This window comes from Dermacentor variabilis, chromosome 7 (genome assembly GCF_050947875.1).
Source record: "Dermacentor variabilis isolate Ectoservices chromosome 7, ASM5094787v1, whole genome shotgun sequence".
Classification (NCBI taxonomy): domain Eukaryota; kingdom Metazoa; phylum Arthropoda; class Arachnida; order Ixodida; family Ixodidae; genus Dermacentor; species Dermacentor variabilis.
Window position 1 is genome coordinate 160,024,769 of NC_134574.1, and position 25,478 is coordinate 160,050,246.

A 25,478-nucleotide genomic window follows, 5' to 3' on the forward strand; every position below is an offset into this window, starting at 1 on the left:
ATGTGGCTGTGCAGGTAGCTGATTCACTTCTCATGGGCCAATATTTTGTAGTGATTCCTTCTGCTCAATTCTTTGCCGCTCTTATCATCCACCGTTCATGGCTGTCTGATCCCATGGATAAGGTGAACAGAGTAACACTCTGACCACTAAAGATAGCGTCAAAAGGAATAGAAAAAAAGGCATCACTATACGATTCTGGCCTTGTTTGCACGGTCTGAATGGTCTTGGTTCCACGGGACCACTTGTCTAATACTGTTTCACTTTGGCCATTTGACATTTACACTGTTGGTCTGAGCGTTTTGGTTTGCATTTCTGCAGTTTGGACGGAAGACAACACCAAGATCTGCATGCAGCTGTACATAAACCTTCTGCCTGTCAATCACAAGCTGATACATGAGTGAGTATGTCCATATGTGTGTGTGGCCATCTATGAATTTGTCTGTTTGAACACATGTTGTTCTAGAATGTGTGAAAACCCATAGGCTTTCAGTAGCTGTGCAAAAGACCAAAGCAGTTGTACCTCTCTTGTCTGTGTTCATTCTGGAGTGAAGTCATGACTTCCTAAAGCGCAGTTGGTTTATTACAGTCTCTGTATCTGATGGATTTGAACCTTGTTTTAACAGTCACATCCAACAGAAACAACTTGGTTATTTGTACAAATATGCAAATATACTCAACATTTGCACAAGCCTAGTTATACCCATATTCGTTGTGTTGAGGTTCAACTGCATTTGTAACAAGCTTCGCTGTATGGATAGCCACAGTGACACCCACAAGCCACATTCTAAGTTAACAGTGGTAGCCTTCACTTTTGCTGCTGCTGCCAATGGAAATTTTATTAGAAATTGTGCTAGACTATAACTAAAGCTTCTTCGTCTTTGAGAGACCGAATTTTCAGACAAATTTTCAATTTATAATCTTCCTTAGGTAGACCAAAAATAGACGTTTTCAAAGGAAGCTGACATGTATGTATGGGCACCGACTGGGACCTTTGCTCGGAATCGAATTGACCAAAAAATCTAACTCACCAGAGGCAGATTACTTGCAGTCTACTGCATAGGCCTTCAAGGTAGGCAGTAAAACAAAACCAAAAGCGCTTCCTCTTGTTATGAAATGCAAGAGCAGTGTTCAGTGTCATTTGGTGGTATGCCACACTTTGGCTGTCACACTGGTTACTTCGCAGCTCAAAACATCATAGGCTGTTGGCACAAGCCATTGTCATTTTTTGTCAGCTTCATAGGTATGGTACTTCAGCATGAAGACGAGCGTTTGCACTTCGGTCTTTGCTGCAGCATTGTACGTTTTGTGCTATTCTCTTCTAAACTGGTTGACTGCGTTTTTCATCTGCTGTGCAGCCTTGCTGTTGTGTACGTGGGTGCCATTGCTGAAATCAAGAGGACCATTCTCCGTGGCCTTGAAGGACCCGTACGTCCTTTCATGTTTTACTTCCCTTAAACAAAGTTGACATCGTGCACATGTGAATGAATTTAAGGGTATTCATTCCTTAGGCTGGCAGTTATAGCCTGGAGACAGCCGTAGGCCCTGCGTCTTCTTTTCAACCTCAAGAGGATTCTGTCACCAGCATTCTATGCTTTTTTTTTTTTCACTTTTGATTAGTTATGTGCTGTTTTCTGGTATTCCAGACTTGTGCTCTTTGTGAAACTTAGCATATTTGCATTTCAGAAGTCCAATTTGCCCATCTAGCTCAACCTACTCCTGTTTTTATTTATTATTTTTTATCTTTGTAGCCTCTTTGACATTGTTGGTAACGTAGGGAGAAATTCACTATATTTAGCGAGTTTTTAGTCACCTTAACAACAGCTTTCCCATTTCGGACCCTCAGCTGCTTTTTAAGTGACGTAATTACCCAACAAATCGCCCTAGTAAAATTCCTCAGGAGGCTTTGGCTAAGTTAATTTCCTCGCCCCCGTTTTATCCCAAGGAGGATATATGTGCCTACATTTGTCGCCACTTCTAAAGACGTACTGAATAGCTTATTAGTGAGCCATCTGGGAGCATCAAAGCTGCTTTTTCTAAGCAAAGCACAACCTTGAGTCCGTTAGTGTTGTAGAAAAACGTAGTTATTTTCCTTTTCACATTTCAGGTGTTAACTTGCCACCGCAAGAGATGATTTAAGGTATAGCTTAAAGAATAATAAGTAACACATTTAGAGGATAACTAAATGATTAAAAAGACAGAACTCCAAAAAAGTCGTCATCATCACTAAGCAACGTTTCGCTCAAAGTGGAGTGTCTTGGGCAGAGTGTCGAACCAGAACTTTTTTCGTTCTGGTTTTAATTTCAGTTCACTGAAAATGATTCAGTTCCAGTTCAACTCCGAAGCAGAAAAGATAACTGTTGGGACCAGTTCAAACCTGTTCAAGTTCATTCGCATAACTGAAGAATAATTACAGCAAAGTAACACAAATTTATGTTCTACAAGCGCTCAACGTTGCTGCTAAGCTGCACTGAAGGATTACACCTGTTGTTCGTTCTTCAGGCCACACATAGTTACAAAAGAATTATGTCAATCCAACGCCAATGCTGGATTCTATGTGAATTGAAGCTTTATTGAGGGAGAGAGAGAGAGGGAGGGAGAATATATTGGGAAAACGCAGTCTTCCAGGTTGCCACTCTGCTCAGGGGGAGAGGGAAGAGAATAAAGGTAGGGGACTGAGGAGTAATGATGAGGACAGGCAGTGGGATGCGATTACATACACGGTCGCGTTCGAAGGACCCATTCACAGCCTTGAATTTAGTCCTCTGTTAACTAAATATTCTAAGAAAGCCTTGATTACTTGCTTCGTTGATACATCTGGTCAGCAGCCTAGTAACGCTATTTACCTGAGCAACCTCTTGTTAACTGGCATTAACGAAAAGATCAATGCCTGCCATTCACAGTCATATTAGGACAAGCAACAAGTATATGTGCTCCACTGTTTCGTATTTTGCACTCATCACAGCCTGACGAGTCCCCACATCGGATGGGATGCAAATATTGTTGCCTTAACACAATGCCTAGTCTGCCCCCTGATGTAATGTGCTTAAAACTGTACTAACAGTGCTGCTACCTTTAAAATCACAGTAAGATGGAGTGTATTTACAAATTAGGTATAGTAGAATAGTTGAGCCACAAGTGCAGGCAATGCATGTATGAAAAGCTCCAGAGGAGGTGTCCAACTTGAACCAAAAACTGTTATTTTTTTCTGTTCCATAGCCTTGTTTTGGGCGGCAGCCTGGTGACTTTCTCCCCTCCATAAGAAAGAAAAGGTTACCAACAAAAAAGAACGCAATGCAGTCTGTCTTTACCAACGAAAAATTAACTAAGCTCAATCAGACACCCTCAAAACAGTGACGTCACAGCCAATCATTGTGGAACTTTATGTGGTGTAGCAACCTATTTTTTGCTGCTTGCATAAGAAATCTTCAGTTGCAAATCAGCACTGTGTTTGCCTCACTTTTATGTCCCATTAGTTTGAGCTGTTTTCACTCTGTAAACTGTGTACCAACTAGTCCAACAGCATGATCACATTAGTATAAAAAGTTGGTATGTTACTGTGCAGGCCAGAAGTAACATGGTAGTCTATGTTTGTTCGTTTTTTTTTTTCTCTGCCCATTCTTGTCATTCTGCAGTCGTAATGCTTTCATTAGTGTAGTGACTTGGTGTCTGTGAATGCAGGTCAAAGGCATGGGAATGTCCTCCCCAGAGCTACTGCTACTGGTAGAAAACTGCCCAAAAGGGGCGGAGACGCTTGTCACCCGCATCATCCACATTCTCACCGACAAAAGTGAGTGATCCCTTGGGCAATGCGCCCAAGCAGCATGCAAATATTCTAAACTTTCAAATAACAAATCTAATGGTAATTATCCATAAGGATGAACTTTTTAGAGCGCAGCTCTTTGGCGTCCGTTCCTGGGTTTCGCGTCGTCGTCGGCGTCGTCGTCGGCCTCGTAACCAGCTCCGCCCCCCTTTCATCCCCCCAGCGCTAGCAGCGACCGACTGATACCGCTGGATGCCGCTGACGCCGCTAGAAAGTCAAGCTAACGTGACTGCATAGAACACCGTCGCCGCCATGCAGAAAGAGGAGGAAAGGGTCCCCCCCCCCTGTTCTTGTGTGGCGGATAGCTGGGGTTGACTCACTATCGCCGTCAGCGGCATCAGTCAGTCGCTGCTATCTCTTCCCTCCTCCCTTTATCGTGTTGTCCGCTTGCTGCGCGCGCTTCTGCCCCCATCGTTTGCCGCTGGGTGTACACGCCGCCCCCCTCCGCTTCCGCTTACTGCTGGTTGCTCTCGACGGCGGCGATGAGCCTCCGCTTCGGCGGCGCGAACTGCAGGGTCTTCTCGGCAGCGGCGATGAGCTTCTGCTTCAGCCTCGCTTACTGCTGGTTGCTCTCGACGGCGGCGATGAGCCTCCTCTTCGGCGGCGCGAACGGCAGGGTCTTCTCGGCGGCGGCGCTTAGCCTCTGCTTCCCCCACGGCTGTGACAACCTCGCGAGGCACTTGTATAGATCTCGTCTTTGAGAATCAAGCATTGGTGTACCAAGTCGAACATATATCAGTCTATTTCTCCGACCACAAAGCTTCCTTCATGACTGTCAAGAACTGTTAGTGGAGTCTTTGTTAAAGGACTACGTGTGAAAAATAAAAAAAAAATTATGTGATAGCGCATACATGTGTTGCTCGATTTCTTTGCCTCAATCTATCCAAAAGGTGAAACAGCTTATTTGCTGCGCTCAAATTTCGCATTAGGAAGTAACGTAATCGTCGGTAATTTTTTCAAGTACTTCAAATCACCAACTGTGCAATAAGTTCCACCTTGACGGCCATAGTAGACATAAAGCATGAGAAGTTACATAATGGAGCATTATGCGTCACTCAGGGAGCCAGGTTTTTTAAAAACTAAACCGCTGTAATTCGCACTCACCGATAAGTCCAGAGTATGCAAATAAATTTGATCCTAGTTCTGCATTTATGCTGTTAAAAACCAGCTGTAACGTGCACTGCAATGACTAGAACCTGCTAACATTGTGAAAGCACTGGGATGTGAAGGTCGATGGTAAGAACAGCTGTTCGCTATTCGCAAACCAGTCGAAAACCATTTGATAACTATTTGCATTCAATTCCGTTTGTTTCTCCCACTATTCGATTTGTATTCAATTCGGTCTTGAAAATGACTGCTCTCACACCCTCAGTATACATGCATCATATTCTTATTGAGCAAGTGCTTAGCAAGGAAAGACTAATGAGGCAGAGGTATTGTTCAAGCTGTATGGCTGAACATCCTGTTTTATGTAAGTGCTTATAAAATGTACGCGAAACAGTGTATCAGCCAAATTTGTTTGAACGGACCAGAATTGGGAATTATGTAATTATGTATGTAAGTGGAAATTTTACCCTCCCCTTATTCAAGCTCACAAAATTTATGCGACAGTAAGGAAGAAACGTTTTATCGCAGTAATTATTTGTACAAGATAATGTGTTTTCAGCATGTTCACTTGGTTCAGAGTCATTAATTTGTTGCTACCCATGATCTGTGCTCGCTCATACCATTTCTGCTTCATCTTTCTTTTCACTTGGATAATTTTTGTTTTTGATTGTTCTTGATAAAGCCTGTTTATTATGCCATCGTTTCTGTTTACTCTATATGTAACTTATAAAAATCCATGAATATGTGAGCTTGAAGCAATATAATCTGCAAAACTGCCTTACTGTACTTCTTAAAGGTATGCATATCTCAGATAAATTGTGGTGGTGGGATGGTTTGGTCTTAGTAGTGCTTTGCTTCAGCATTCTTATTAGCATAATTTCATTTCACAGTAACAGGCACAGCAGAAATACTAAAACATTCCAGTAACAGCTCTTTCTTAAAGATATTCTTGTGTATGCAAGTTTATTCACTTCTTTTTTTTTTTCAGCTCCACCATCATCAGAATTAGTGGCCAGGGTCAGAGACCTTTACCACAAGCGTGTGTCTGACGTGCGGTTCTTGATACCAGTGCTGAACGGCCTTTCAAAGGTACACTTGGCTTTGTCTCAGTTTGATTGCAACCATGGTGCACAGAAAAGGCTCTCTAGTGCTTCTTTCTCGAACTGGCCAGCATTAACCAGCCAGCAGATGTGCTTCATTGCTATGAATAATAATAATAATAATAATAATAATAATAATAATAATAATAATAATAATAATAATAATAACAATAATAATAATAATAATAATCAACAACAGCGGCGGCGGCGCCTATTGTTATGTCCACTGCAGAACGAAGGCCTCTCCCAACAATCTCGAATTACCCCTGTCTTGCACTAGCTGATTCCCAACTTGCGCCTGCAAATTTCCTATACATGCTGCTTATGTCAAAGCAATTATTCTCAACAATTCTTGAACAATCTTAATTGAAATGTTTAGTTTCTATGGTTAGCACTTTGACCCGACGTGCTTAAGGTTCTCTGAAAAGTAACAGCTATAATGTACGCTTCAAGAACATCCAGCATGTTATTTTTATTGTTCCTTAGAAAAAGATGAATTATGTGTTCCTCTTCCTGTGAATCCTTTTTAGTGAGATTCACTATCAGGCTTTATCAGGAAGCTTTAGCTCAGAGCCAACTCCGATTTCCCAATTCAGATACATATAAAATGCATAATTGCTTTCATGACACAACTGATGGACCAATTTGAATGAAATTTGTTGCATTTTAGAGAAAAAGTTATATTCTAGTGAATCTAGGAAGCAGAATTCTTATGTAAGGCCTGGAATTATTTTTACAAGTTCTAAAAGCTAGGAAATTAAAAAACAAATTGAAGCACTAACTTCATACATCTGTAACTCTGTACCAAAAGTAGATGTTGCAGTTCTAATGCGAACAATTGCATCTAAAGCGGACAAATTTGGTATGTATATAAATTTGCAACTTAAGTGAACTTGTTACAATGTCTATCAGGATTTTGCAAAACTCTTGCTCAAAAATTAGTGGTATATTTCAGAACGGTATACAATACATCAGTTTTGTTTGCTTTAATTCTATTATTAGGTGGAGTTCACAAAATTGTGATGGCCTCTTTCATTACTGCGTTATGGAGTTGTAAACTTGATATATTAGCTCTATTCTTTAATTTAGGAATTTAAAAAAAATGTAATTGATGACCTTAATAAAAATCTGCTTCTACCATCACTAGATTTGAACTTTTTGTTTTGAATGCAACAAACCTCATCAAAATCTAAGCAGTACTTGACGAGAAAAAGGTCCTCCTTTCTTACATATTTAGACAAGCGCTCCTGAGCAAAAACTTCCTCTTATCATATGCTGTTATTCACTAACACTGTTAAAGGAGAGACAGTTGTGGCATTTTATGTCCCGAGACAGGTTTTGAAAACACATTTGGGCATGGATTTGCTGTTCTATCACATTTAACATCATGCTTGAGTTGAAATTCACCTTGCATTTGTTGATGGACAGCAACTGATTTAAGCCTCCCATTCTTGCAGAAAGAAGTAATAGCAGCACTCCCCAAGCTGATCAAGCTGAATCCCATTGTTGTAAAAGAAGTTTTTAATCGGCTACTTGGTAGCCATGGTAAGAAACATTGCTTTTGTTCTTTTCTTGTGCATTTGAAAGATCGGAGGCCTTGCTTATGCGACGGCCTCATAGAGCTGACATAACTTTTCATATTGGTTCTCTGCAGCCCGACATGCAAAATACCGTAAGGAAACACTGTCGTTTGACAGATGGTTTGCTGCGCAAATGAGGCAGGGATATTGCAAAAACTTGACCATGCCGTTGCACCTGCTTTATTTCCAGTTGAATCAACTGCAACCTTCACAAGTCCAGTGTCTCCTGCTGAACTGCTGGTGGCCCTACATAACATTGATCCTTCCAAGTGTGATGTCAAAACAGTCATCAAAGGTTGGCATTGCATATCCTGTGTTTCACCGTTACTGCCAAGTCATTAAATATGCTGTTGTGGACTAATGAGACGTGAATGGGACTATTTAAACTGGAACAATAAATGCTGCCAGGACTCTGTTGACAGATATTGTATAAGGGTCAATTAATTCTCTTCTACTCATACTGCTAAGCATGCTACTAATTATCAATCATACTAATGGTATCTCATATGGCCGTTTTCAAGCACTCTAAAGCGGTACCAAAAGACCAATCTTGTTTACCGTCAGTATGCGTTGCCTATATAATGTACATGGATAAAATGCATAATCTTTTTTTTTTTTTTTATTGCGATGAAGGCTTGCCCTTAAGGCATAATTCGTGGAGCGTATATCTGTATTATATGTAAAATCATAAAATCATAAATATGCATAATCGAAATTGTATTTTTTTGGCATTATTTAGGTCTTCATCTTTCACAATGTTCTCGGCATATGGGTAGCAACAGGAGGATGGCAGAAATGCAATCTTGTCAGTATAGATCATTCCATTATTCATTACCTGCCTTGTCGCATATGTACTTTGCAGAATTTCGGGCATTACTTGTTTACGATGTGCCTGCATTACGATGTGGGCATTACATGTGGGAATTTGGGGCATTGCTTGTTTGCGATATTTGAATTCCAGCGACTTCCCTGTGCTTTGCGGAGAAGCACATCTACACGCAAGAGGTTCTGGCAGTGGTCATGCAGCAGCTGATGGAGCAGAGCCCCCTGCCCACCTTGCTTATGCGAACTGTCATCCAGTCTCTCAGCTTGTACCCAAGGCTGTTGGGCTTCATCATGAACATCTTGCAACGACTGATCAGAAAGCAGGTGCGTTCGTGATGGCAATCCATGCACGAAGGGTTCAACTTCAGTGGTTACACTAGTTACTTCTATTGTGACGCACACTTTATTTATGTACTGAAAGCTAGCACGTGCGTTAGGTTCCAGTGCGAAACCAAAACTACAATAGATGATTTGTACTGACGGCACCATGGCCACCATCTTGGGGTACTGGCACCTCGAGAAGCTGCATAAACAAGAAACGTGACAGCACAACAGGCACGTTTTGTGCGAAGTGACAAATTTATAGCAGTGATAATGTGGTGAAAAAGTGGTCACTGTCAAAAAGTAAAACAATGTACGCATGATAACATGAGGCACCAATGTCATCACGGCTGCCATCACGGCTGCCAGTAGCATAGTGAGAAAGCTGTGTCGGTGACATCTGATAAGAGCAATCCATAGTGACAAGCTATCATCATGGGCATTAAAGATTTCTATAATTCAATCAAATCTGCATGCTGCTGCAGCTGCGGGACCTGCAGTAGCATTGTCTTCGTTCCGTAAGTTAATTTGGCTGCCATAGTCTGCGAGGTATTTAAGAAATGCGATATCACAAATCTCATGGATGGCACCAAAGATGGCATGGTCTGAGCTGCTGATATTGATAATGAGTCCTCTGAGAGTGACGCCCTGTCCACTGTAGCTCGGATGCAATAAATTTTATTTTTTCACATGAGAGTGAATTGCCATTACTTTCTCTCTCTCCCCAAAATCTGTTGAGTGAAGAACCAAATTCTCATCTTTATCACAGTCACATTTATAATTTCTTGAGGCATAAAAAAATTGAGGTGTTTGCTACAATCGGTGAAATGTTTTATATCTGGCTGTGAAAATCAAGTGCACTTTACATTTGAGACCATGTTAAAATTGAGTAAATGCAATATTTTTTTTCAAGTTCAGTGTGCTTTTTTGTGTGACGGAGGGGAGAGTGATGACTATTTTAATCCTGCTTTTAGGTTCCTTCCATAAAGTGTGTTTCTGCTGGTTTAGGCCGGTTTAGTGAATTGAGGCACATTGAAAGTGATGTTCCTTAAAGTACTGACTGTTTTGATTCGCTGTGCTGCTTAGGCGAAATGAAGCACGACACGAGAAGTAATGATGTCAGAAGTTCTTTCAGCTGAGCTGTACAGTAAACAAAGCCACTGTCTTGCCAACTAGCCCTCACAGAAGCTCCAAAACAAATGTGAGAGTGCGCGAGCTTAACTTTAAAGTTGCGAGCAAATCTGGGGGACATCCACTAGAACATTGCAACCAGTGTGGATGCGCCTCGTGCTTTGATAAGACTATCTTTCTAAGACATGCAGAAACAAAAATAGATAGAGAGGGTTAGCTGAAGAAGCCCACATTAGGGGGGAAAGCTGGCAATCTTTGCATGAGTGCCTCTAGCATTAAATACAGCAGATTCATCTTAATTCAAACCCACTTAATCTGAACTTTCCATTTATTCAAACTGGCGCTGTGTCCTGTCAAAATTGTGTGTATTTAGGTGCAAGAACGGCCAGTAATTCAAACGTACTGCGCAACCGACCGTGCTCTCAGCAGTGTGGCTCACCTGGCAGTACGGCTGCACATCAGCTCCTCCTCTCATGTCTTGTTGCAACTACCGTATCTTGGCACATATAACCTGCACCAAAACTTCGAAGAATTTAGCGTTCAAGTAGGGGTGCAGGTTATATGCAAATTTTGCCTTGAAATGTAGCTTTGCAGCAGTGAAAATTTTGCCTAGAAGTGCGCCTTCACAGTAGTGCACGCTGTGAAGCCACACTTTTGGAACTCGTCACTCGTGTGTTAGCTCGGTGAACACGTGCCATGTAACGCAGCACTGCACAAAAGCCCTCCATTTAATTAGCTTTGTCTAATTCGAACTCCGTTTAATTCGAACAAATTATTGAGCCCCTTCGAGTTCGAATTATCAAAATTTGACTGTATTAGTGACAAAGAGTTGCGGTTTCTGACTGGCCGTCTCTAATTGTTGTGTGATTTCATGTCTGCATGTTAAAAAGTTGTTTTGATAATTCCAAAGCAAAAAAAAAAAATCAGAAGTCAGCAGCTGTGGGTCATTTGTGTTCCTGTCCTTTTCACGCTGCACAAGCTCGGTTCTTAAGAACTTGTAGAAGTCTTGATGAAAGCAACTGAAAGTGCAGTATCCAGAGTGGCATGTTTCCGTTCAGATCAACGCCTGAGCATCTGATTTTACCTCTCACAGGTGTGGAAGCAGAAGAAAGTATGGGAGGGCTTCATCAAGTGCTGCCAACGGACCAAGCCACAGTCACTGCAGGTGCTTCTGCAGCTGCCCGCTGAGCAGCTGCGAAACGTGTTTCAGGTCAGCCCCGACCTTCAGCAGCCACTGGTTCAGCACGTCAGTGCCTTCACGGACCACCAGGTACCTGAGTGCATACACTGGTCTTGTTGGGTAAACGAGACGGTGCCTTAAAGGCAACGTTTCGTTTCACTTTGGCCAAATTGGTTATAAATGAGTTGTATATACTACTGAAGCAATTTTGACAAAGCTGCAGAGCTGCTAATTGTCTCGTTTTTCTTTATTAGCAGCCTTTAAATAGCACGTAAGCAGATGATGTGTTTACCTGGTGATTAGCAGATATGAAATTAAGTCCCAGCATGTCACTTCCAAGATTTCTCATCATTCCATGGGCGGCACCTGACCTTAGAGGTTATGCCAATGACTTGCACATAATTAGTCATGTGTCAGTGGTGGCAAGCAGTATCGGCAACATTTTTTCCAGTTTCAGTATAAAAATATTTCTTCTTGCAAGCTTTTCGTTACATATCCACTCATATTCCACACCAGACCTAAAGCTTTGCATGGAGGCTGCTCGATATGTCTGTTCGATTTGCCTACTCCCCGAACCAGTTCACGATGTGCTGTACTCTGTCATTTGTTTCCACGACGCAGCAATGGCACCTATGAGCCACGCCATTAATTTCAAAAGGTGCAGGGCTCGTTCACGATTTTTTTGCACCCTTGCTGCTGAACGTATTGACTTGGTGCAGACATGCAGGTGCGAAGCGGCATAGCAGACGACCACATAGACGTCAGTGCTATTGAAACCCTGCTTACGCGTGTCTGCTGTGTCGGCACAATCTAGAATGTGTTGTTTACGCTTCGGAAACCAGCTATACCTGCACTTCGGGACCTCGCAATTTTATGCGAACGGCACTCATTACATGGACAAAACCTAAGGCCTGCATCGTGTCGGCAACTCCGCACCTCGGCATTTGCTGTGAGTGTCACATTGTTCCTGCACCACTGAAGTTGAGTTGCACAATTTCTGAACATCTCGTGCCCCACCGTGAACTGGTTCGCAGTGGTGCAGGTGAATCAAGCGCACCTTCTATCAACACTGTCTGAAACTAGGCTTTCTATACAGACCAAAATTTTGTTGCAGTTGGCCCTTTAACGACAGACGAGAGCTGCCTTCTGTTCCAATATGATGGTCCTTTGTTTCCACTTTCCACTCGGCTCGTCCATATTGTCATGAAATCAGGAAAATGGTAACGCAGTTGAAGAGAACAGCTAGGATGCTGCAATGCAAATAAAGTCCATTGTGGTCGTGCAGCGTGTGGCACACAACACGGAGCTCCGACTACACATCTGAACCAGGCCGGTCCACCGCTTTTACGTGGCTCCACTGTGTGAATCTTGAGGCCAGCGTACCCTGATCTCCACACCCTTGACTTGGCCGCATCTTCACCTCTTGTGACAGCACAGGTGCTAACACGCCCTCAGAAGGCCATGCCTAGTTGCAGCAGCTTGCACGGTGTGCCGCAGTAAAAGACAAATGGATGCGTTGGTGTACCACACTGCTGCGTGTAGAAGCGCTGGCCACATGCAAGCAGCAACCCGCTGTCGCAATCGCACTTCTCTCTCTCAATGTGCCCAACCTGCGCTATGCACCGCAGTGGGGGAGAGAGAAGTGCAGTGGCAGTGGTCGTGGATGAAGGAAATCAATGGCAATAGTGAGACACTGCTTGCATACCACTATGCACGACAGTGAGAACTATTGCCGTTACTCGACGCTGGAACACAGGAGTTTGAACTGTTGCACCGAACCCCGCAGAAAGCGATATGCTTGGCATGCAACGGTCAGGTATTTTTTGGTTTCGGAGAGGAATTTAATTTGTTTTATCTGTTGGCAGGACAACTTTACTTAGTTAAAATGAGGTCTTAAATATGTTGATCTCTATGGGGATTTCAAAGGGAATTTCATTTACTTTGTTATATTCATTATTTCATTATATCCAGTATCACATTTCTCTAACGAGGTTCGAGTGTGTAGAATTTTTGGCCAATGTTTTTTGTGATGGCCACCATGTGGTTTTATTTCTCATGCATTCTTGCTTTGTGCCATTCTCTGAACTCAATCATTTCTGCTTAGAGCTTTGAACATTTGTACCATCTGGCAAAGTGACATTGTAGTTTCGGCTGTGATAGTAACTTGGCAAGAAAGATTTCTTAGTTGCCTTAACGACAACTTTGCCTTTATGGAATTTTAGTGACATGAATAGCAGGTACATTGATAAAATTTGCCAGCTCAACCCTGGCGAAATTTTTAAAAAGACTTTGACTAAATTCATTGCCCCACCCCTATGTTATCCCAAGGAGGATATGTGCCTTCATTTATAGCTTGATCTAAAGACATTAGTGGTCTAAAGACGTTATTAGTGAGCCTTCTGTGGTTGAATCACAGCTGATTTTCTAGGCAAATTGCATTCGTGAGAGTTGATATTGAGGTTGTTTAGCCTTCTGACCATTGCCTCACCATCGCAGAAGGTAATTTCAAGCTATAGTTAAAGAAATTATAAGGAAGATATCTAGAAACACTATAACATTAAAAAAAGACAACATTTTATTGAAGTTACCATCATAACCTAGCAACATTTCTGTAAAAATTTAGTGTTTTGGGCGGCGATTTTGTCCTAAAAAATGTTACCAACGACAATGTAGACTTGCACCTATGTAAATGGGTGCTTGTTTGCAATGCGTGAAAAGATTTACGGAACACTAAGTGATTGCCATCTAATGCCTTTTTTTTTCTTAATTTGATTTTCCCCTCACAGAAAGCACACATACCGGAGACTATTTTGGAGGTGCTCAACCTGAGCAGGCCCAAGGTGGAGAGTGATGTAAGTGACCTACTGATTTGTATTTTCAGAGCAAAAGGCGAAGTCATTTATTCAGAAAGCAATTATAATTGGGGGGGGGGGGGAGGCCTGGACCTTTGTTGGGAAAGATCCTCTCGGAAATAGTAATTATACTACTTTAATCATAATCTCTCCAATGTAGTAATCAAAAGGTGATTTACCTTGAGGGGCTCCTTAAACCTAACATGGGAAAGCAGAAGTAATTTTTCTGGACTAATTCAGCCAATTTTAATTAGATTTGTAGCATTTTAAAACTTACTCAGTCAAGGAGCATTTATTTATAGTCTTCAGCAAATTGAAGTCTTCAGACTGTGGCGACGAGCGACCACATAGACCGGTAAAGTCTTGCACTTTCGCAGGAGAGGAAGAACCGACACTCGATCTCTTAGCGTAGCATTCTTTTTAATAATCCCCTTCGGAACGCTAGCCCGTGCCGGAGCGTGCCAGCCGCTCGTGCCTCGTGTAGACGCGAGCGTCTACGTCATCTCCCATGCGACGCCGATGCTGTTGTTGCTACAAGACGAATATTGGCAAAAGTCAAAAAAGTTTTAGTGAAGCAACCCTGTACAATCTTTTTTAATTCTATAGTGAGAATGCATTTCGCAGTACTGTGAACTGCTCAATTAAGATGTTAAAAGTGGGTGAAATTGACACAAGACACTGTGTTTTTCTGGAATGTGCAGCTAACTTGTGGATAGGACTTATGCAAAGTGCATGTAAACAACATAACAGTTTCTCATAAACTGTAAGCTATTTGTCAAATTTGTTTGCCTTAGACACTCCTCAAGTCTTCCCACAACTTTCTGCATACACTTGTTGACTCATTGGAGGCATTGCACGGAAATGGTATCAAGATTATTGGTCTCTCTAAAACAAGAAGCTTTTGAGGCTTTCATACCATCAAAAAGGACAATTCATGTATCAGAGGAGCATCCATAAGCCTTAGTGATGAAGAGCTGCAATACCTGAATGATGCTATTTAGCTCCTTATTGTGCATTATATTGTGGAATGTCTGTCATATGTCTCTCACCTTGTTCATTATTATTTTTATTATTTCTTTTCTTCTAATTTTTCTGTTTTTGTTTTCTTGTTAATCTTATGGTGGGTGCGTGGTTTTAATGTTTGCCGGAGTTTTTGATGGAGTTTTGACAGTTTTCTATGTTGTTTCTTTGCACTGAAGATTTTAGTTGAAAATTCCAGCCCTGTACTGTCCTCTTTTTATAGTTCTTCTTGTGCATTGCATTACACAGGATTCCTCCCAAATAGCTGTGTTGAAGCTCACCGACCCGCCCAACAGTAATTTTTCTTTTTTTGTCAACGTTGCACAAACTTTTGTGCCATTATAATTGATTATATTTGTCTTCATTTGGTGAAGTAACTATACCTAGCATATTGGTACTGTAAAGCTGTCCTGTTGTTCTAGAATGTATCAGTTTGCTTTAAACTAATGGCAATGCCTCCTTTACTAGATGCCTGCCGCGTTGTCCGGTTGCTCGGTTCCGGGCCCTCTCCCTTTTCTCTCCTCCGCAAAATGGCAACGAGCGCCTCTCATGGCGAACGCCTGCAACTGGCAATCACGTGCTGCGGCCTCTGAGATTAACATGGCATCTGTTACCGTCTCGGAGGCCCGCGATAACGCTCACTAACAGGTGCTCGCGCATATAACACGCTGGCGGATGCATTCAGCCGCCACTGCCACATCCGCCGAAAGTTGAAAAGGCAACGAGCGCCGCCTCACAGAATTTATGCTGAACTAACTTCAACTAAGGGAACCGCCGCTACAATGGGAGGGCGAGCAACGTGGCGGGCATCTAGTAAAGGAGGCATTGCTAATGGCCTCGATGTTCAGACAACCACATAGTATACTGACTGCCACCTTCACACTAAAAGTCATGGTGCTGTAATTAACCAGCATGCATATCTGAATCGTACATAAATGTGTATCCGTGCCTTGGGTTGTGTCTCAGAATAGCTTGCATGCATCATTTTGCATGTTACATGGACGCATGGTAAGTCCTATCATTTTTGTTTGTTCTAGAAACACTGTCATTTGCTACTTTCTTCCTTCCATGTGTTTTTGAAGCTGCATGATGAAATGTTAGAGCATGCTTTTGTGGTTTTTGTTTTCTTTCTTAGAAGTCAAAGTCAGCAGAAAAAGATGTAAGTATGAACAACACGTTGCTTATTTATACATCAAGTTCATTTTCCGGTGCTTTTTTCATAAGCATTTGCTGCAATGAACTTTGTTGAAGTAAAGTAAAGTTTAAAAGTGGAGGCTTCCTTCATTAACTTCTTGTTTCAGTATTAAAAAAATTGACGGTCTTCTGAAACAGTCTAGAAAATAGACTCATTGTTTGCATGTTCATGAAAGAAAAGGTTGGAATCCACGTGAAAGCAGTGTAAAGCTGCAAAAGGATAGTTAAAAAAAGCTTCGCACTTGAAGAAAGCTTATTCTGGTGCAAGGATTGTGCCCAGCATCACCTCTTTTCCATGACAACTGAACGGTTTTCTTTTGCCAACATTCAGAGAGATGCCAACTTACCTGTCATGAATCTGCCTTTACCTTGCGAGTTCCCGCAGAAATTATTTTGTTTATTTCATACAGCACTCAACACTCTGTGTATCTGGCTTAAATGGGATGGTTGTAACTATCAAAAAATAACTGTAATAAATGCATTGTTGAGGATTCATGTACAGTGCTCAGCGATTGAAACAGGATACTCGGAGTGCATGGCTTCCAGCACTTTCTGCCCCACCTCTGGGCGCAGGGGTACACCGAGCTAGTGCATTTTTGTATACGATGAACGTGAACGCATTATGACTGCATTTAGTCCCCCCAGCAATCACACAGTACTCTTCAGTGGCACAGAAAGTACAGGCAACCATGGGCACCAAGTACCACATTTTCAATCGCCGAGCACTGCACCTTGTGTAATTCAGTAAAACCTCATTATGGCAAAGATGAAAACAGAGCCAGAATTACTTTGTTGTAGTCATAGTGCAGTACATGCAACAAAGTTGTATGCACTATGGATCTCAATGAGGATTTCAAGGGGAATTCCACTTACATTGTTATATCCATTCTTTAGTTATATCCCGTTTCATTATAGTTTGACTGTAACAGCATGTCACGAGAGGTAACTTTCATCTGGCATGTCATTGTAGATTAGTCCTTAGTTCACTTAATGCTATTATACTTTGTGTTGCTTGCCCGTATATTCTAATAATACTATAGTTTAACAACATCAGCTTTATATTCTCTTTATTTCATTTTGCTAAAACTTTGTGCTCTTCTACATTTGTGCCAGATCATGTGCACCAAGCATGCAGTGTGCGTTGTTATTTTTAACCCTAGACACGTGGTGCTGTCATGTGCCGCATGTGGGTGAGAAGTCCACAAGGGTGTTTCTTCACAGTGCACGTTTTTTTGCCCTCTTCATAGCTCGTAAGAAAATTTTTGCCGCATCAGTAATGATACTGTTAGCATCATGTTACTTGCCTTGCTGTGGTTATTGCATAGATGTAATAGATGGCTGCATGCATGTTTCAGTATCACCACCTTGGGAACTGTTGCTGCAATCAATACTGCAGCCTGAATGCTTTTGCCACATGAAAGCTTACAGCATAGGTATAGGAGCTGTCACTCTGTGACATTTCAGCGCAGTCTTAGGCAAATTTTACATAGTACTAATATTGTATTGCAGTTATCATACATAATTTGGGTAATTATAGTGATTTACATAATACATGCTGTCACGTATCATGTGCCTCTTAACCCTTTGAGCATAAACTTCTTTTCTCCGAATGTGACCTCGCAGGTTCGATATATTTTATTGCAGATTTAAAATCTTTAGTGACTTATTTTGAAAAAATATTTCCTGCAATTTTTTTAGAGTGATCATAAAGCGACAAATTTTGTAAGGTATAGTAGATGCATTATTTATTCATGAATACAAATAGGCTTGCATAAGGACTTGTACTAATAAGAATTAAAAAGTAGATACACTGTAATAAATATGTTTCACAGATGTAGAAAAATACACGCAACATACTATTACTGTCATCGAAAATGTCCATGCTCCATAGCGTAATCGAACTATGTATGTGAGCGCACGCAAGAAAGCTTGTTGGTTCAGTGCCTGCCAGAAAACTCGATGAAACTTGTAATAATCCTTCATCTCATTGCCAGCAAGGGGCAAGCAGTTTTTACAAGTCCCATGAAAGGGAACATAGGCAAGGCAACATTGTTTGTGTACCAGGCAAGGCAACTGTGAACACATTTAATCACACCCCTGCGAGCAACAGATGAGCCAGCATCTAGTGGTGACCCTTTGAGAGATTAGAAGACAGATAAACATCAGTTTTGTGAGTGCAAAAAACGGAAACAACCTGCAAAACAAAACCGAAACTAACCACCATGCACGCTCCTATTGTGTGGTTTTTAAGAGGGCGACGGGAAAACGAAACAAAATCGAGCTGGTGGGCGTCGCCTGATGCCACTGAAGCGAAACATGATGCCCACATCATGCCTCCTATGGCAGGGAACAGCAGCGTCTTTGGATTATCGCATACTAAAGGCGTGCAGTACGCTAGCAATGGCACTACGCGCCACGCGCTGCTAGACAGATAGACCAAGATGCTTATCGCAATAGGTTTGGTGGCGATAGCTGTGAATGCAGCGTGCCACGACCAGGGCGGAGATTTACTGGTACCAGAATAAGAAACTGCGCGTCGTCGTTTTCATGACAAACGGGCGGCTATATACTAGCTGTTCTCAAACGCGCGCCTCACACCTTTGCTTGTTCACATGGGATCTAGGGTCCTGAAAAAGTAAACGATCGCAGTCTGCAGCAGGGAATGGCGGTGGGTTTCAGTTATTGCCTATTAAAAGCGTGCGCTACGCTTCCGATGGCACCATGCTCTGTGAAACAGATAGGCGAAGATGCTTATCACAGTAGGATTGGCAGTGGCTGCTCGTGTGATGGCCCTGTGGAAGATTTGCTGGTACTGAAATGAGCAACTGAGTGCACGTCGGCGTTTTCATGCGAGAAGGGTGGGCGAGTATTGCGGCGAAGCTGCCGCTGCGGGCAGCTATATATTGTTCTCGATTGCGTGCACCTCGCACATTTTCTCTTTCACACGGGATCTAGGAGCCGAAAAATGTATCATAGGATCGCAGTCTGGAGACTTACTGAATGTTGGTGCCGAAAAATTGTGCTTTCCGGGAACATATTAACTGGTAAAAGATGAGCATAACTCTGTTGGGTTATTTTTTGTGTTCTCAATCGCGAACGTTGGCATCCAGAAAATGTACACAACGGGAACGTATCAGCAAGGTTCTACTGTATGCATCACCTATTTCTGCTGTGCTCACTCGGTCCCCATGAAGCGATTCACACTTTGGCCAAAAAGAAAATCACCATTGCGATTTTCAGCAAGAAATCCCAAGGTACTCATAGCAAAATGCCTTAGTCTGACAGCAACCATCTCCAATACAGGTTAAGTCGCTCGTTGAATTGAAATGCATGAAATGATGCATAGCATTACGATGTAAGCTCGATCGTTACGTATGTGCTACATTCCAATGCTTTTGTACCATCTCCAATGCTTCGAGAAGCAAGGGGATGGTTAAGCCTGATGTGTTGGCTTTTTTGTGCTGTGTAAATACTGGCTGCAAAGTGATTCGATGTATGTCATGTGTCACATGGCTGATTTATCCACGATCACATCCGTTGTATGCACTCTCAAGTAGCTCATGAGAAATTCTGGTATCATGCTATGAGGTTAGGTTTGATGGACATCTTGCTTTTGCTGTAAGTAAAGAATAATTTTGTTTAGTGCTAATTCGTTACTCATGATTGCATGTGATGCTCCTTAGGAACTGTTTATCTCCCTGCATTCTAACCTTCTAGAGAAAATCAGAGATGCCATGCCTATCCAAGCACTTTCGCTTACTAATTTACCTTGTCAGCGCTTTCCATATGATATAAGAAAAAGAAATAAGTACCGTGTTGAAGCAACATAAAGATAAAGTTATGCTCACTGCACCACATCAAGGTACTGCAGTTGCTTGTTCTCACAGATATGGTAACATTCTTCTTTTTCTTTTGTTTCCTAACACAGAAAGAATCTAGCAAGTCTGTAAGTATGCATGCTGACAGAAAGATGAAATTGTTTGGTTAGGTATTCTTTTGCAAGAGGTTTTGGATGAATTTTCAAAGATGGTCTAGCTGTACTTAGTTCTCGTCCACATTTAAGGTTTCGCAAGGGAAAAGTTAGCTTTGTTGTACTTATGCGGCTCTTTGTGAATGAACTTCAGTATCTTGGATCAAAAACAAGAACACTTCTAAGGAAAATTTTGCCTGTATCTTCTGATTATAGCTTCCGATTTTTATTTTCTTCTCGTATCGATGCCAATAATATCACAAGTTTTTCATTTGTGTGCAGTTTAGCACAGAATTGAGTTCAAAAGAATTACGAATACATTTGCTGGCTGATTCTCGGAGCTTGACTTTTCTAGACTTGCTCAACTATTCAGACCAACCCACAGCAGCACTACTCACTCACAGAATTATGGCAGCTGGAATTTTACCCATTGTTATGTGAATGTTTTGCTTATGAACTTAACAAGCACTGTCATTTGTTTGTGGCACTGATCATTCTTGCTGCATCAGTAGAGAAAAGTGCCTCTTGACAGCTTTCATACAGAACGAAGTCTACGACTTTTTTTGTAATAAGCTGTCAACATTTGAGTAAGAAAACACTTTTTAGCATATTTCACTATATTTTCAGGGCTGGTATGTCTGTGTGATATTAGAAACTGAGGTCGCTTGTTTGAGGCGTTTTACTCGGAGGGTGAATTCGTCCTCATTAAAAAGGCTCCACACATGAGGAAGTAAATTGTAAATTACAAAGGTTTCATGCCTTGTTTCATTGTTGCTCGACAACTTACTGCGCTGCAGCTTACTGCCAGTTGTGGACAGGTTTTTAACCATGAGTAAGTTCGCTCACTGCTGATATGCTTCATGCAAGGGGTCCCACCAATGTGTAACCAATCAAACGCTCAATGTCCATGCAGAACACTAGCAAAATATTAATAATTGAAACTTTCAAGCTTTTACTAGTAGGCATATTGCAGATACTTTGAGTGCTTCTGGTGGGCCATGACTTGGAATGTTGCGTAGAGCTTGAATGCAGACAAATATGGAAGGCGGAAGCAATAACCAGCTCTTTTTGCATGCATTCTACACCCATTATTTGTTACCAGCACTAATGATTTGCACAGTGAAACAGTCTTGACAAAATTTCGAGCACAAATTGTCCTTGTGAGTTCATATCCTTGATTTTGGCTTAACATCACACTGCTAGCACCCACCATATATCTGAATGATATTACTGCTTAAAAGACCGTAATTTGGCCAGCCAGCTTCCTGAGGATGCACTTATGTACATGATTATGTGAAGTTGCTCAGAAAACAATGCGGTCACGTTTCATGCATTTTCACTTTCAAGCATTCAAGTTGGGACACCATATATTTTCCCATATGCTTTTGAGCAGCAAGACATGAGTAGCATGCATATCAGACTAAATGAGTTGAAGCAAGAATTGGTCTTAAATAAGATCAAGCAGGTGGGAATCAAATACAGTGATGGCAAAAACAATCACAAACAATATAAGTTTCTCACTGCCCAAGCACATCAAAAACAAAACAGCACCTGCCTAGAAGAAAGATACATGAAGACACTATGGTAACAAGGTATAACAGACATGACACCATATTTAAAGGGTGGACGCAGCACGTTCAAATGCAGTGACCATATCTGATAAGGCGACTCTGTCAGGCAAGGCATTCCACTCCTGGATTGTGCGTGAAAGAAATGAAGGCTTAAAAATGTTTGTGTGAGACTAATAGCACAGTAAGTTGCGAGAATACTAGTTGAAGCAAGAATTTCAGCAGCAAATAACTCGATAGCAGAACCCCCATAAAGCCCAATGTATCATTTTTAATACAATGAGTTTGATACCTCTAGTTCAAGAACAGGACACAACACAAAGCCCACAGTAGCGTTTTCTGTACACTACACTGCAGCAAAGTTTAAGTAGTGAGTAGCTCAGACAACCAATTACAGAAGAATTACACAATACTTCATTCCTAACTAAAATAATATTTCATGGCTTTGTATGAATGTACTCTCTATGGCCAGAAATAAAGGCAAACAAGCTTTTCTTATTTTCCTTGGTGAAGCCATTGTAGCACAAAAACAAATAAACGTAAGGAACAAAAGACCAGATACTACGAGTACTACACTTACAATTGATTTATTACAGTCCACCAGAAGAAAAAGTGCAATAAAATACACAGGTTCCATGACTGCAAAGAAAAAATTGTTTAAAGAAAGTATCCCGCTTTCAAATAGACACACAAGTATCACTAATGCAATCTGCTGCACACAAACTTTCACATGGGCTTCTATGGCGGGGACAAGTGGCACTCCACCATCTGTGCACCGGTATGGCAGTCATGCCTGCATTCAGAGCCCAATACCTGGACAAGTCGCTTAACCCAACCTGTGGAACTTGCGACACGGGTGAGCCAGGCACAGCACACCGTCTGCTATGGACATGTCCTGGCATATCCTCACTGCGAAGAATCTGCCTCGCTGAGCTACAGAGCTCAGTCGTCACGCTAATCAACTGGATCCTTCCAAGACCCCTGGACCCCTGAACACCACAATGCTACATACAACAGCTTGCTGCCCTATCTATCAAGGAGCGAAACAGTTCACCTTATCTAGGCACCGTGCCGGAAAAACCACTGGGGTTGCCTTTTAATATATGTAGATTTTTCCTTTTTTTTTTTCAATTAATAAGCATCTTTCTCTCTCTCATATAAAAAAAAATAGGTGTGGATTCTGTCAGTGATAGTTCCGTCTGCCTGTATGGAAGCGAGATGCATATTATTACTCTTTATTTGTCATGATAAACCTGTGCACACACACATCTTACTGTACATTTTCTTCTAGTCTTTTGAGGGACTGCAATAAATCAGTTGTAAATGTAGATGTGTCTGTTTTATTTGCACTGCAAAGGCTTCGCCAAGTACCGACCAACTAGCCTATGAACAAGTTATTTCGAGTTTCACTAATTTTCCTTTGTGTGGAATGGCATTTAGGCTTTTTGACGTCAAGCAGAGTTTTCCACAGCACAGCATCCTTTTCCTGCACTTTGTGACCACTCCATGCATTACTAACACAGATGCATTTTCTCTTCTGCTTCTTTTCCTCTGCCTTTCTCTTTACAGATTGCCCTAAAGATGAAAGTTAGTATGCTTGCTTACTAAACCGTAACCTTAACATTCAATGTCCACTACTCTTCCCTGGACGTCTAAACCGTTTTTGTTTTCTGTTTGTCCACCCCTTAATAGAGGGAGTCGTCTCGAGAATCCAGAGATTCTAGAGAAGCCAGAGATTCAAGGGATTACGGCAGCAGCCGCTCAGAAAGAGACAGTTGGCGACCTTCAAGCAACACCAAGATCAGGCTGGCAACATCAGAAGATGGAGGGGGATCCCAAGAACTTGACTCGTAAATCTGGGTGAGCTAGTGGCCTGGCATAATTCCGGCTGGCTTTGCATTGCTCTTGCACGTGCTTGTATTTAGTCTGCATTGGATTGCCAGCTTCAGTGGCCAACTGTGACGACAATTAGTTTCAGCTATACTTGTTTCAAACGGATAGTGTGCTTATATCATCACAGTTATTGTTCAAAAGGCGTAGGGTCGGTAAGAGACGGATTTCACCATGCACATGCGTAGTGGCACCACTGGCACAGTGATGACAATGGTGAGAGTTAGTAATAGTATAGTATAGTAGAGGTAGTAATAGTATAGGGGGCGGGGTTAGTCAAGCTGCGGTAATGCAACTTTTTCCTGCCAGCCCCTTTCTCTCTTTGTTGAAAGATGAAATAAAACTTTGATTTGATTTGAAAAGTTTACAGCATGAAAGCAAAAACGAGGAAGTAGGAAGGTCAAGGACAGGCGCTGTCACAGTATACCTGATGATAGCACTGATTACGGTAGTCCTCCACACTTTCCCGCTGTACATGGGTTCAAAACAACATTCAAGGAAATGTAAGGACAATGCAGTTGTGGATTTTCCCAGTGAACTTTAGGGGGAAGTTAGAGGGTACATCTGCTCAGTCCCACTACTGTTTTAAAGTGTGTGTGTTCTTATTTCACCTCTCTGCCTTTTTATCTCAATGGGTAAGCAGGTTTGGCATGATACAAACACAACATGCTTCTTACCACAGTTGTCCTCCAGCCTGCTAAGCACTACTTCTGCTACGTAAGCAGCAGTGGCATTGTGAAATCGGTCTATTACTTTTTTTTGTATTTGCAGCCTTTTATTAGCAGACAGCTTAAATGCCAGTATGTGTCATGGTGCAGATGCTAAGAAATTCCCAGTCTTGCAACACTGCATTTCGTAGATCTTCCTGCATGGTCAGAAGAGCAGCTTGCACTGCTGCGAGTGCCATATTTATCTGCTAAAAAGGTAGTCAACACTGATGCTGAAAAACTTGGTTTCTTTATAGTATACAAGCGACATTCTTGCTACCGAAAATGTGGACAAGTGAGCCCACAATGTTTTCGATTATGCATGTTCAGAAGGTTGATATTTACATGGCCTGTTTATGTTACTGTTATGTTTTATTTCCACTGCAATGTGAACAACATCGCAGACAGGCATCAGTGAGCCGTGCTTTGTGTGTAGCAATAAGCAAGCGCACTTTACAGGGTTTGAGTGGTTCTGGATTCCGATAGTTCCCTACAGCGCTTATGGGGGTGAAAATCACCCCAAAATCACCCCTGCCACCTTCTCCAATCATAGCATTAGAAACATAATCTTTTTGTGAGAATTTCGTTATGAATTCATTTGCATTTCAGACGTTAAACTTTGCATTAAGCGTTCTCCATAGTTTACCATTACAAATATGGCATTTTTACATGGTGCAAAATTGTGTAGCGTGTGCCTTTTTAGCCACAAACGACACTAATGGCCACTAAAGCCACGGAATGAGAGGGCAAAGTCTGACATCAGTAAGAACTGAATTCACTGGCTTCTCGGAATGTGTTTGGTTCCCACTAGTCGCATGGAGTATATAGTGTAATAATATATAATATCTATTGAGTTTTTAATTCATCACATTAGGGCAGATATTCCCATCATGATATCATTGCCATGTCTGGCAGAAATCCTAAGACTAGCAATATTTTCTACATATCTGTCTAAAAAATCTGCTAAAGAATGCATTGGCATTCAGTTAAGTTCGTCCCAAACTGCTTGACGCACCTTTTTGGTAAACCATCAACTGGAACGCCTGTCTTCAATTTCGCAATCACATGTGCCCTAAAATGAATAATTAAAATTTAATTAGCAAATATTTTGAATTAGTTGCCTCAACATTGCCATTTCTCATGCAAGTAATGCCCACTTCTTCAGGTTGACCGCTGTATTGCCTGAAGGATACCTACTTCTGAACAGGCCTTA

At 41.7% G+C, this 25,478-nt stretch overlaps 1 protein-coding gene across 6 annotated transcripts in view; it reads left to right on the forward strand.

Moving 5' to 3' along the window:
• The window catches only part of Sym (symplekin scaffold protein), a 46,910-nt gene that overhangs the window by 21,092 nt on the left and 340 nt on the right, over positions 1–25,478 (forward strand). The window contains exons 23-36 of one of the 6 annotated variants that reach the window (XM_075699883.1): positions 319–397; positions 1,356–1,425; positions 3,679–3,787; positions 5,916–6,016; positions 7,485–7,572; positions 7,682–7,699; positions 7,798–7,902; positions 8,569–8,756; positions 10,978–11,154; positions 13,851–13,916; positions 16,072–16,095; positions 20,059–20,076; positions 23,238–23,255; positions 23,361–23,528. In XM_075699883.1, the coding sequence (XP_075555998.1) occupies positions 319–397; positions 1,356–1,425; positions 3,679–3,787; positions 5,916–6,016; positions 7,485–7,572; positions 7,682–7,699; positions 7,798–7,902; positions 8,569–8,756; positions 10,978–11,154; positions 13,851–13,916; positions 16,072–16,095; positions 20,059–20,076; positions 23,238–23,255; positions 23,361–23,522 (1,223 nt within the window). In that variant the 3' untranslated portion in view covers positions 23,523–23,528. The remainder of the gene's footprint in view (positions 1–318; positions 398–1,355; positions 1,426–3,678; positions 3,788–5,915; positions 6,017–7,484; positions 7,573–7,681; positions 7,700–7,797; positions 7,903–8,568; positions 8,757–10,977; positions 11,155–13,850; positions 13,917–16,071; positions 16,096–20,058; positions 20,077–23,237; positions 23,256–23,360; positions 23,529–25,478) is intronic. The other 5 variants (XM_075699885.1, XM_075699884.1, XM_075699886.1 and 2 more) reach the window with 5 other exon arrangements.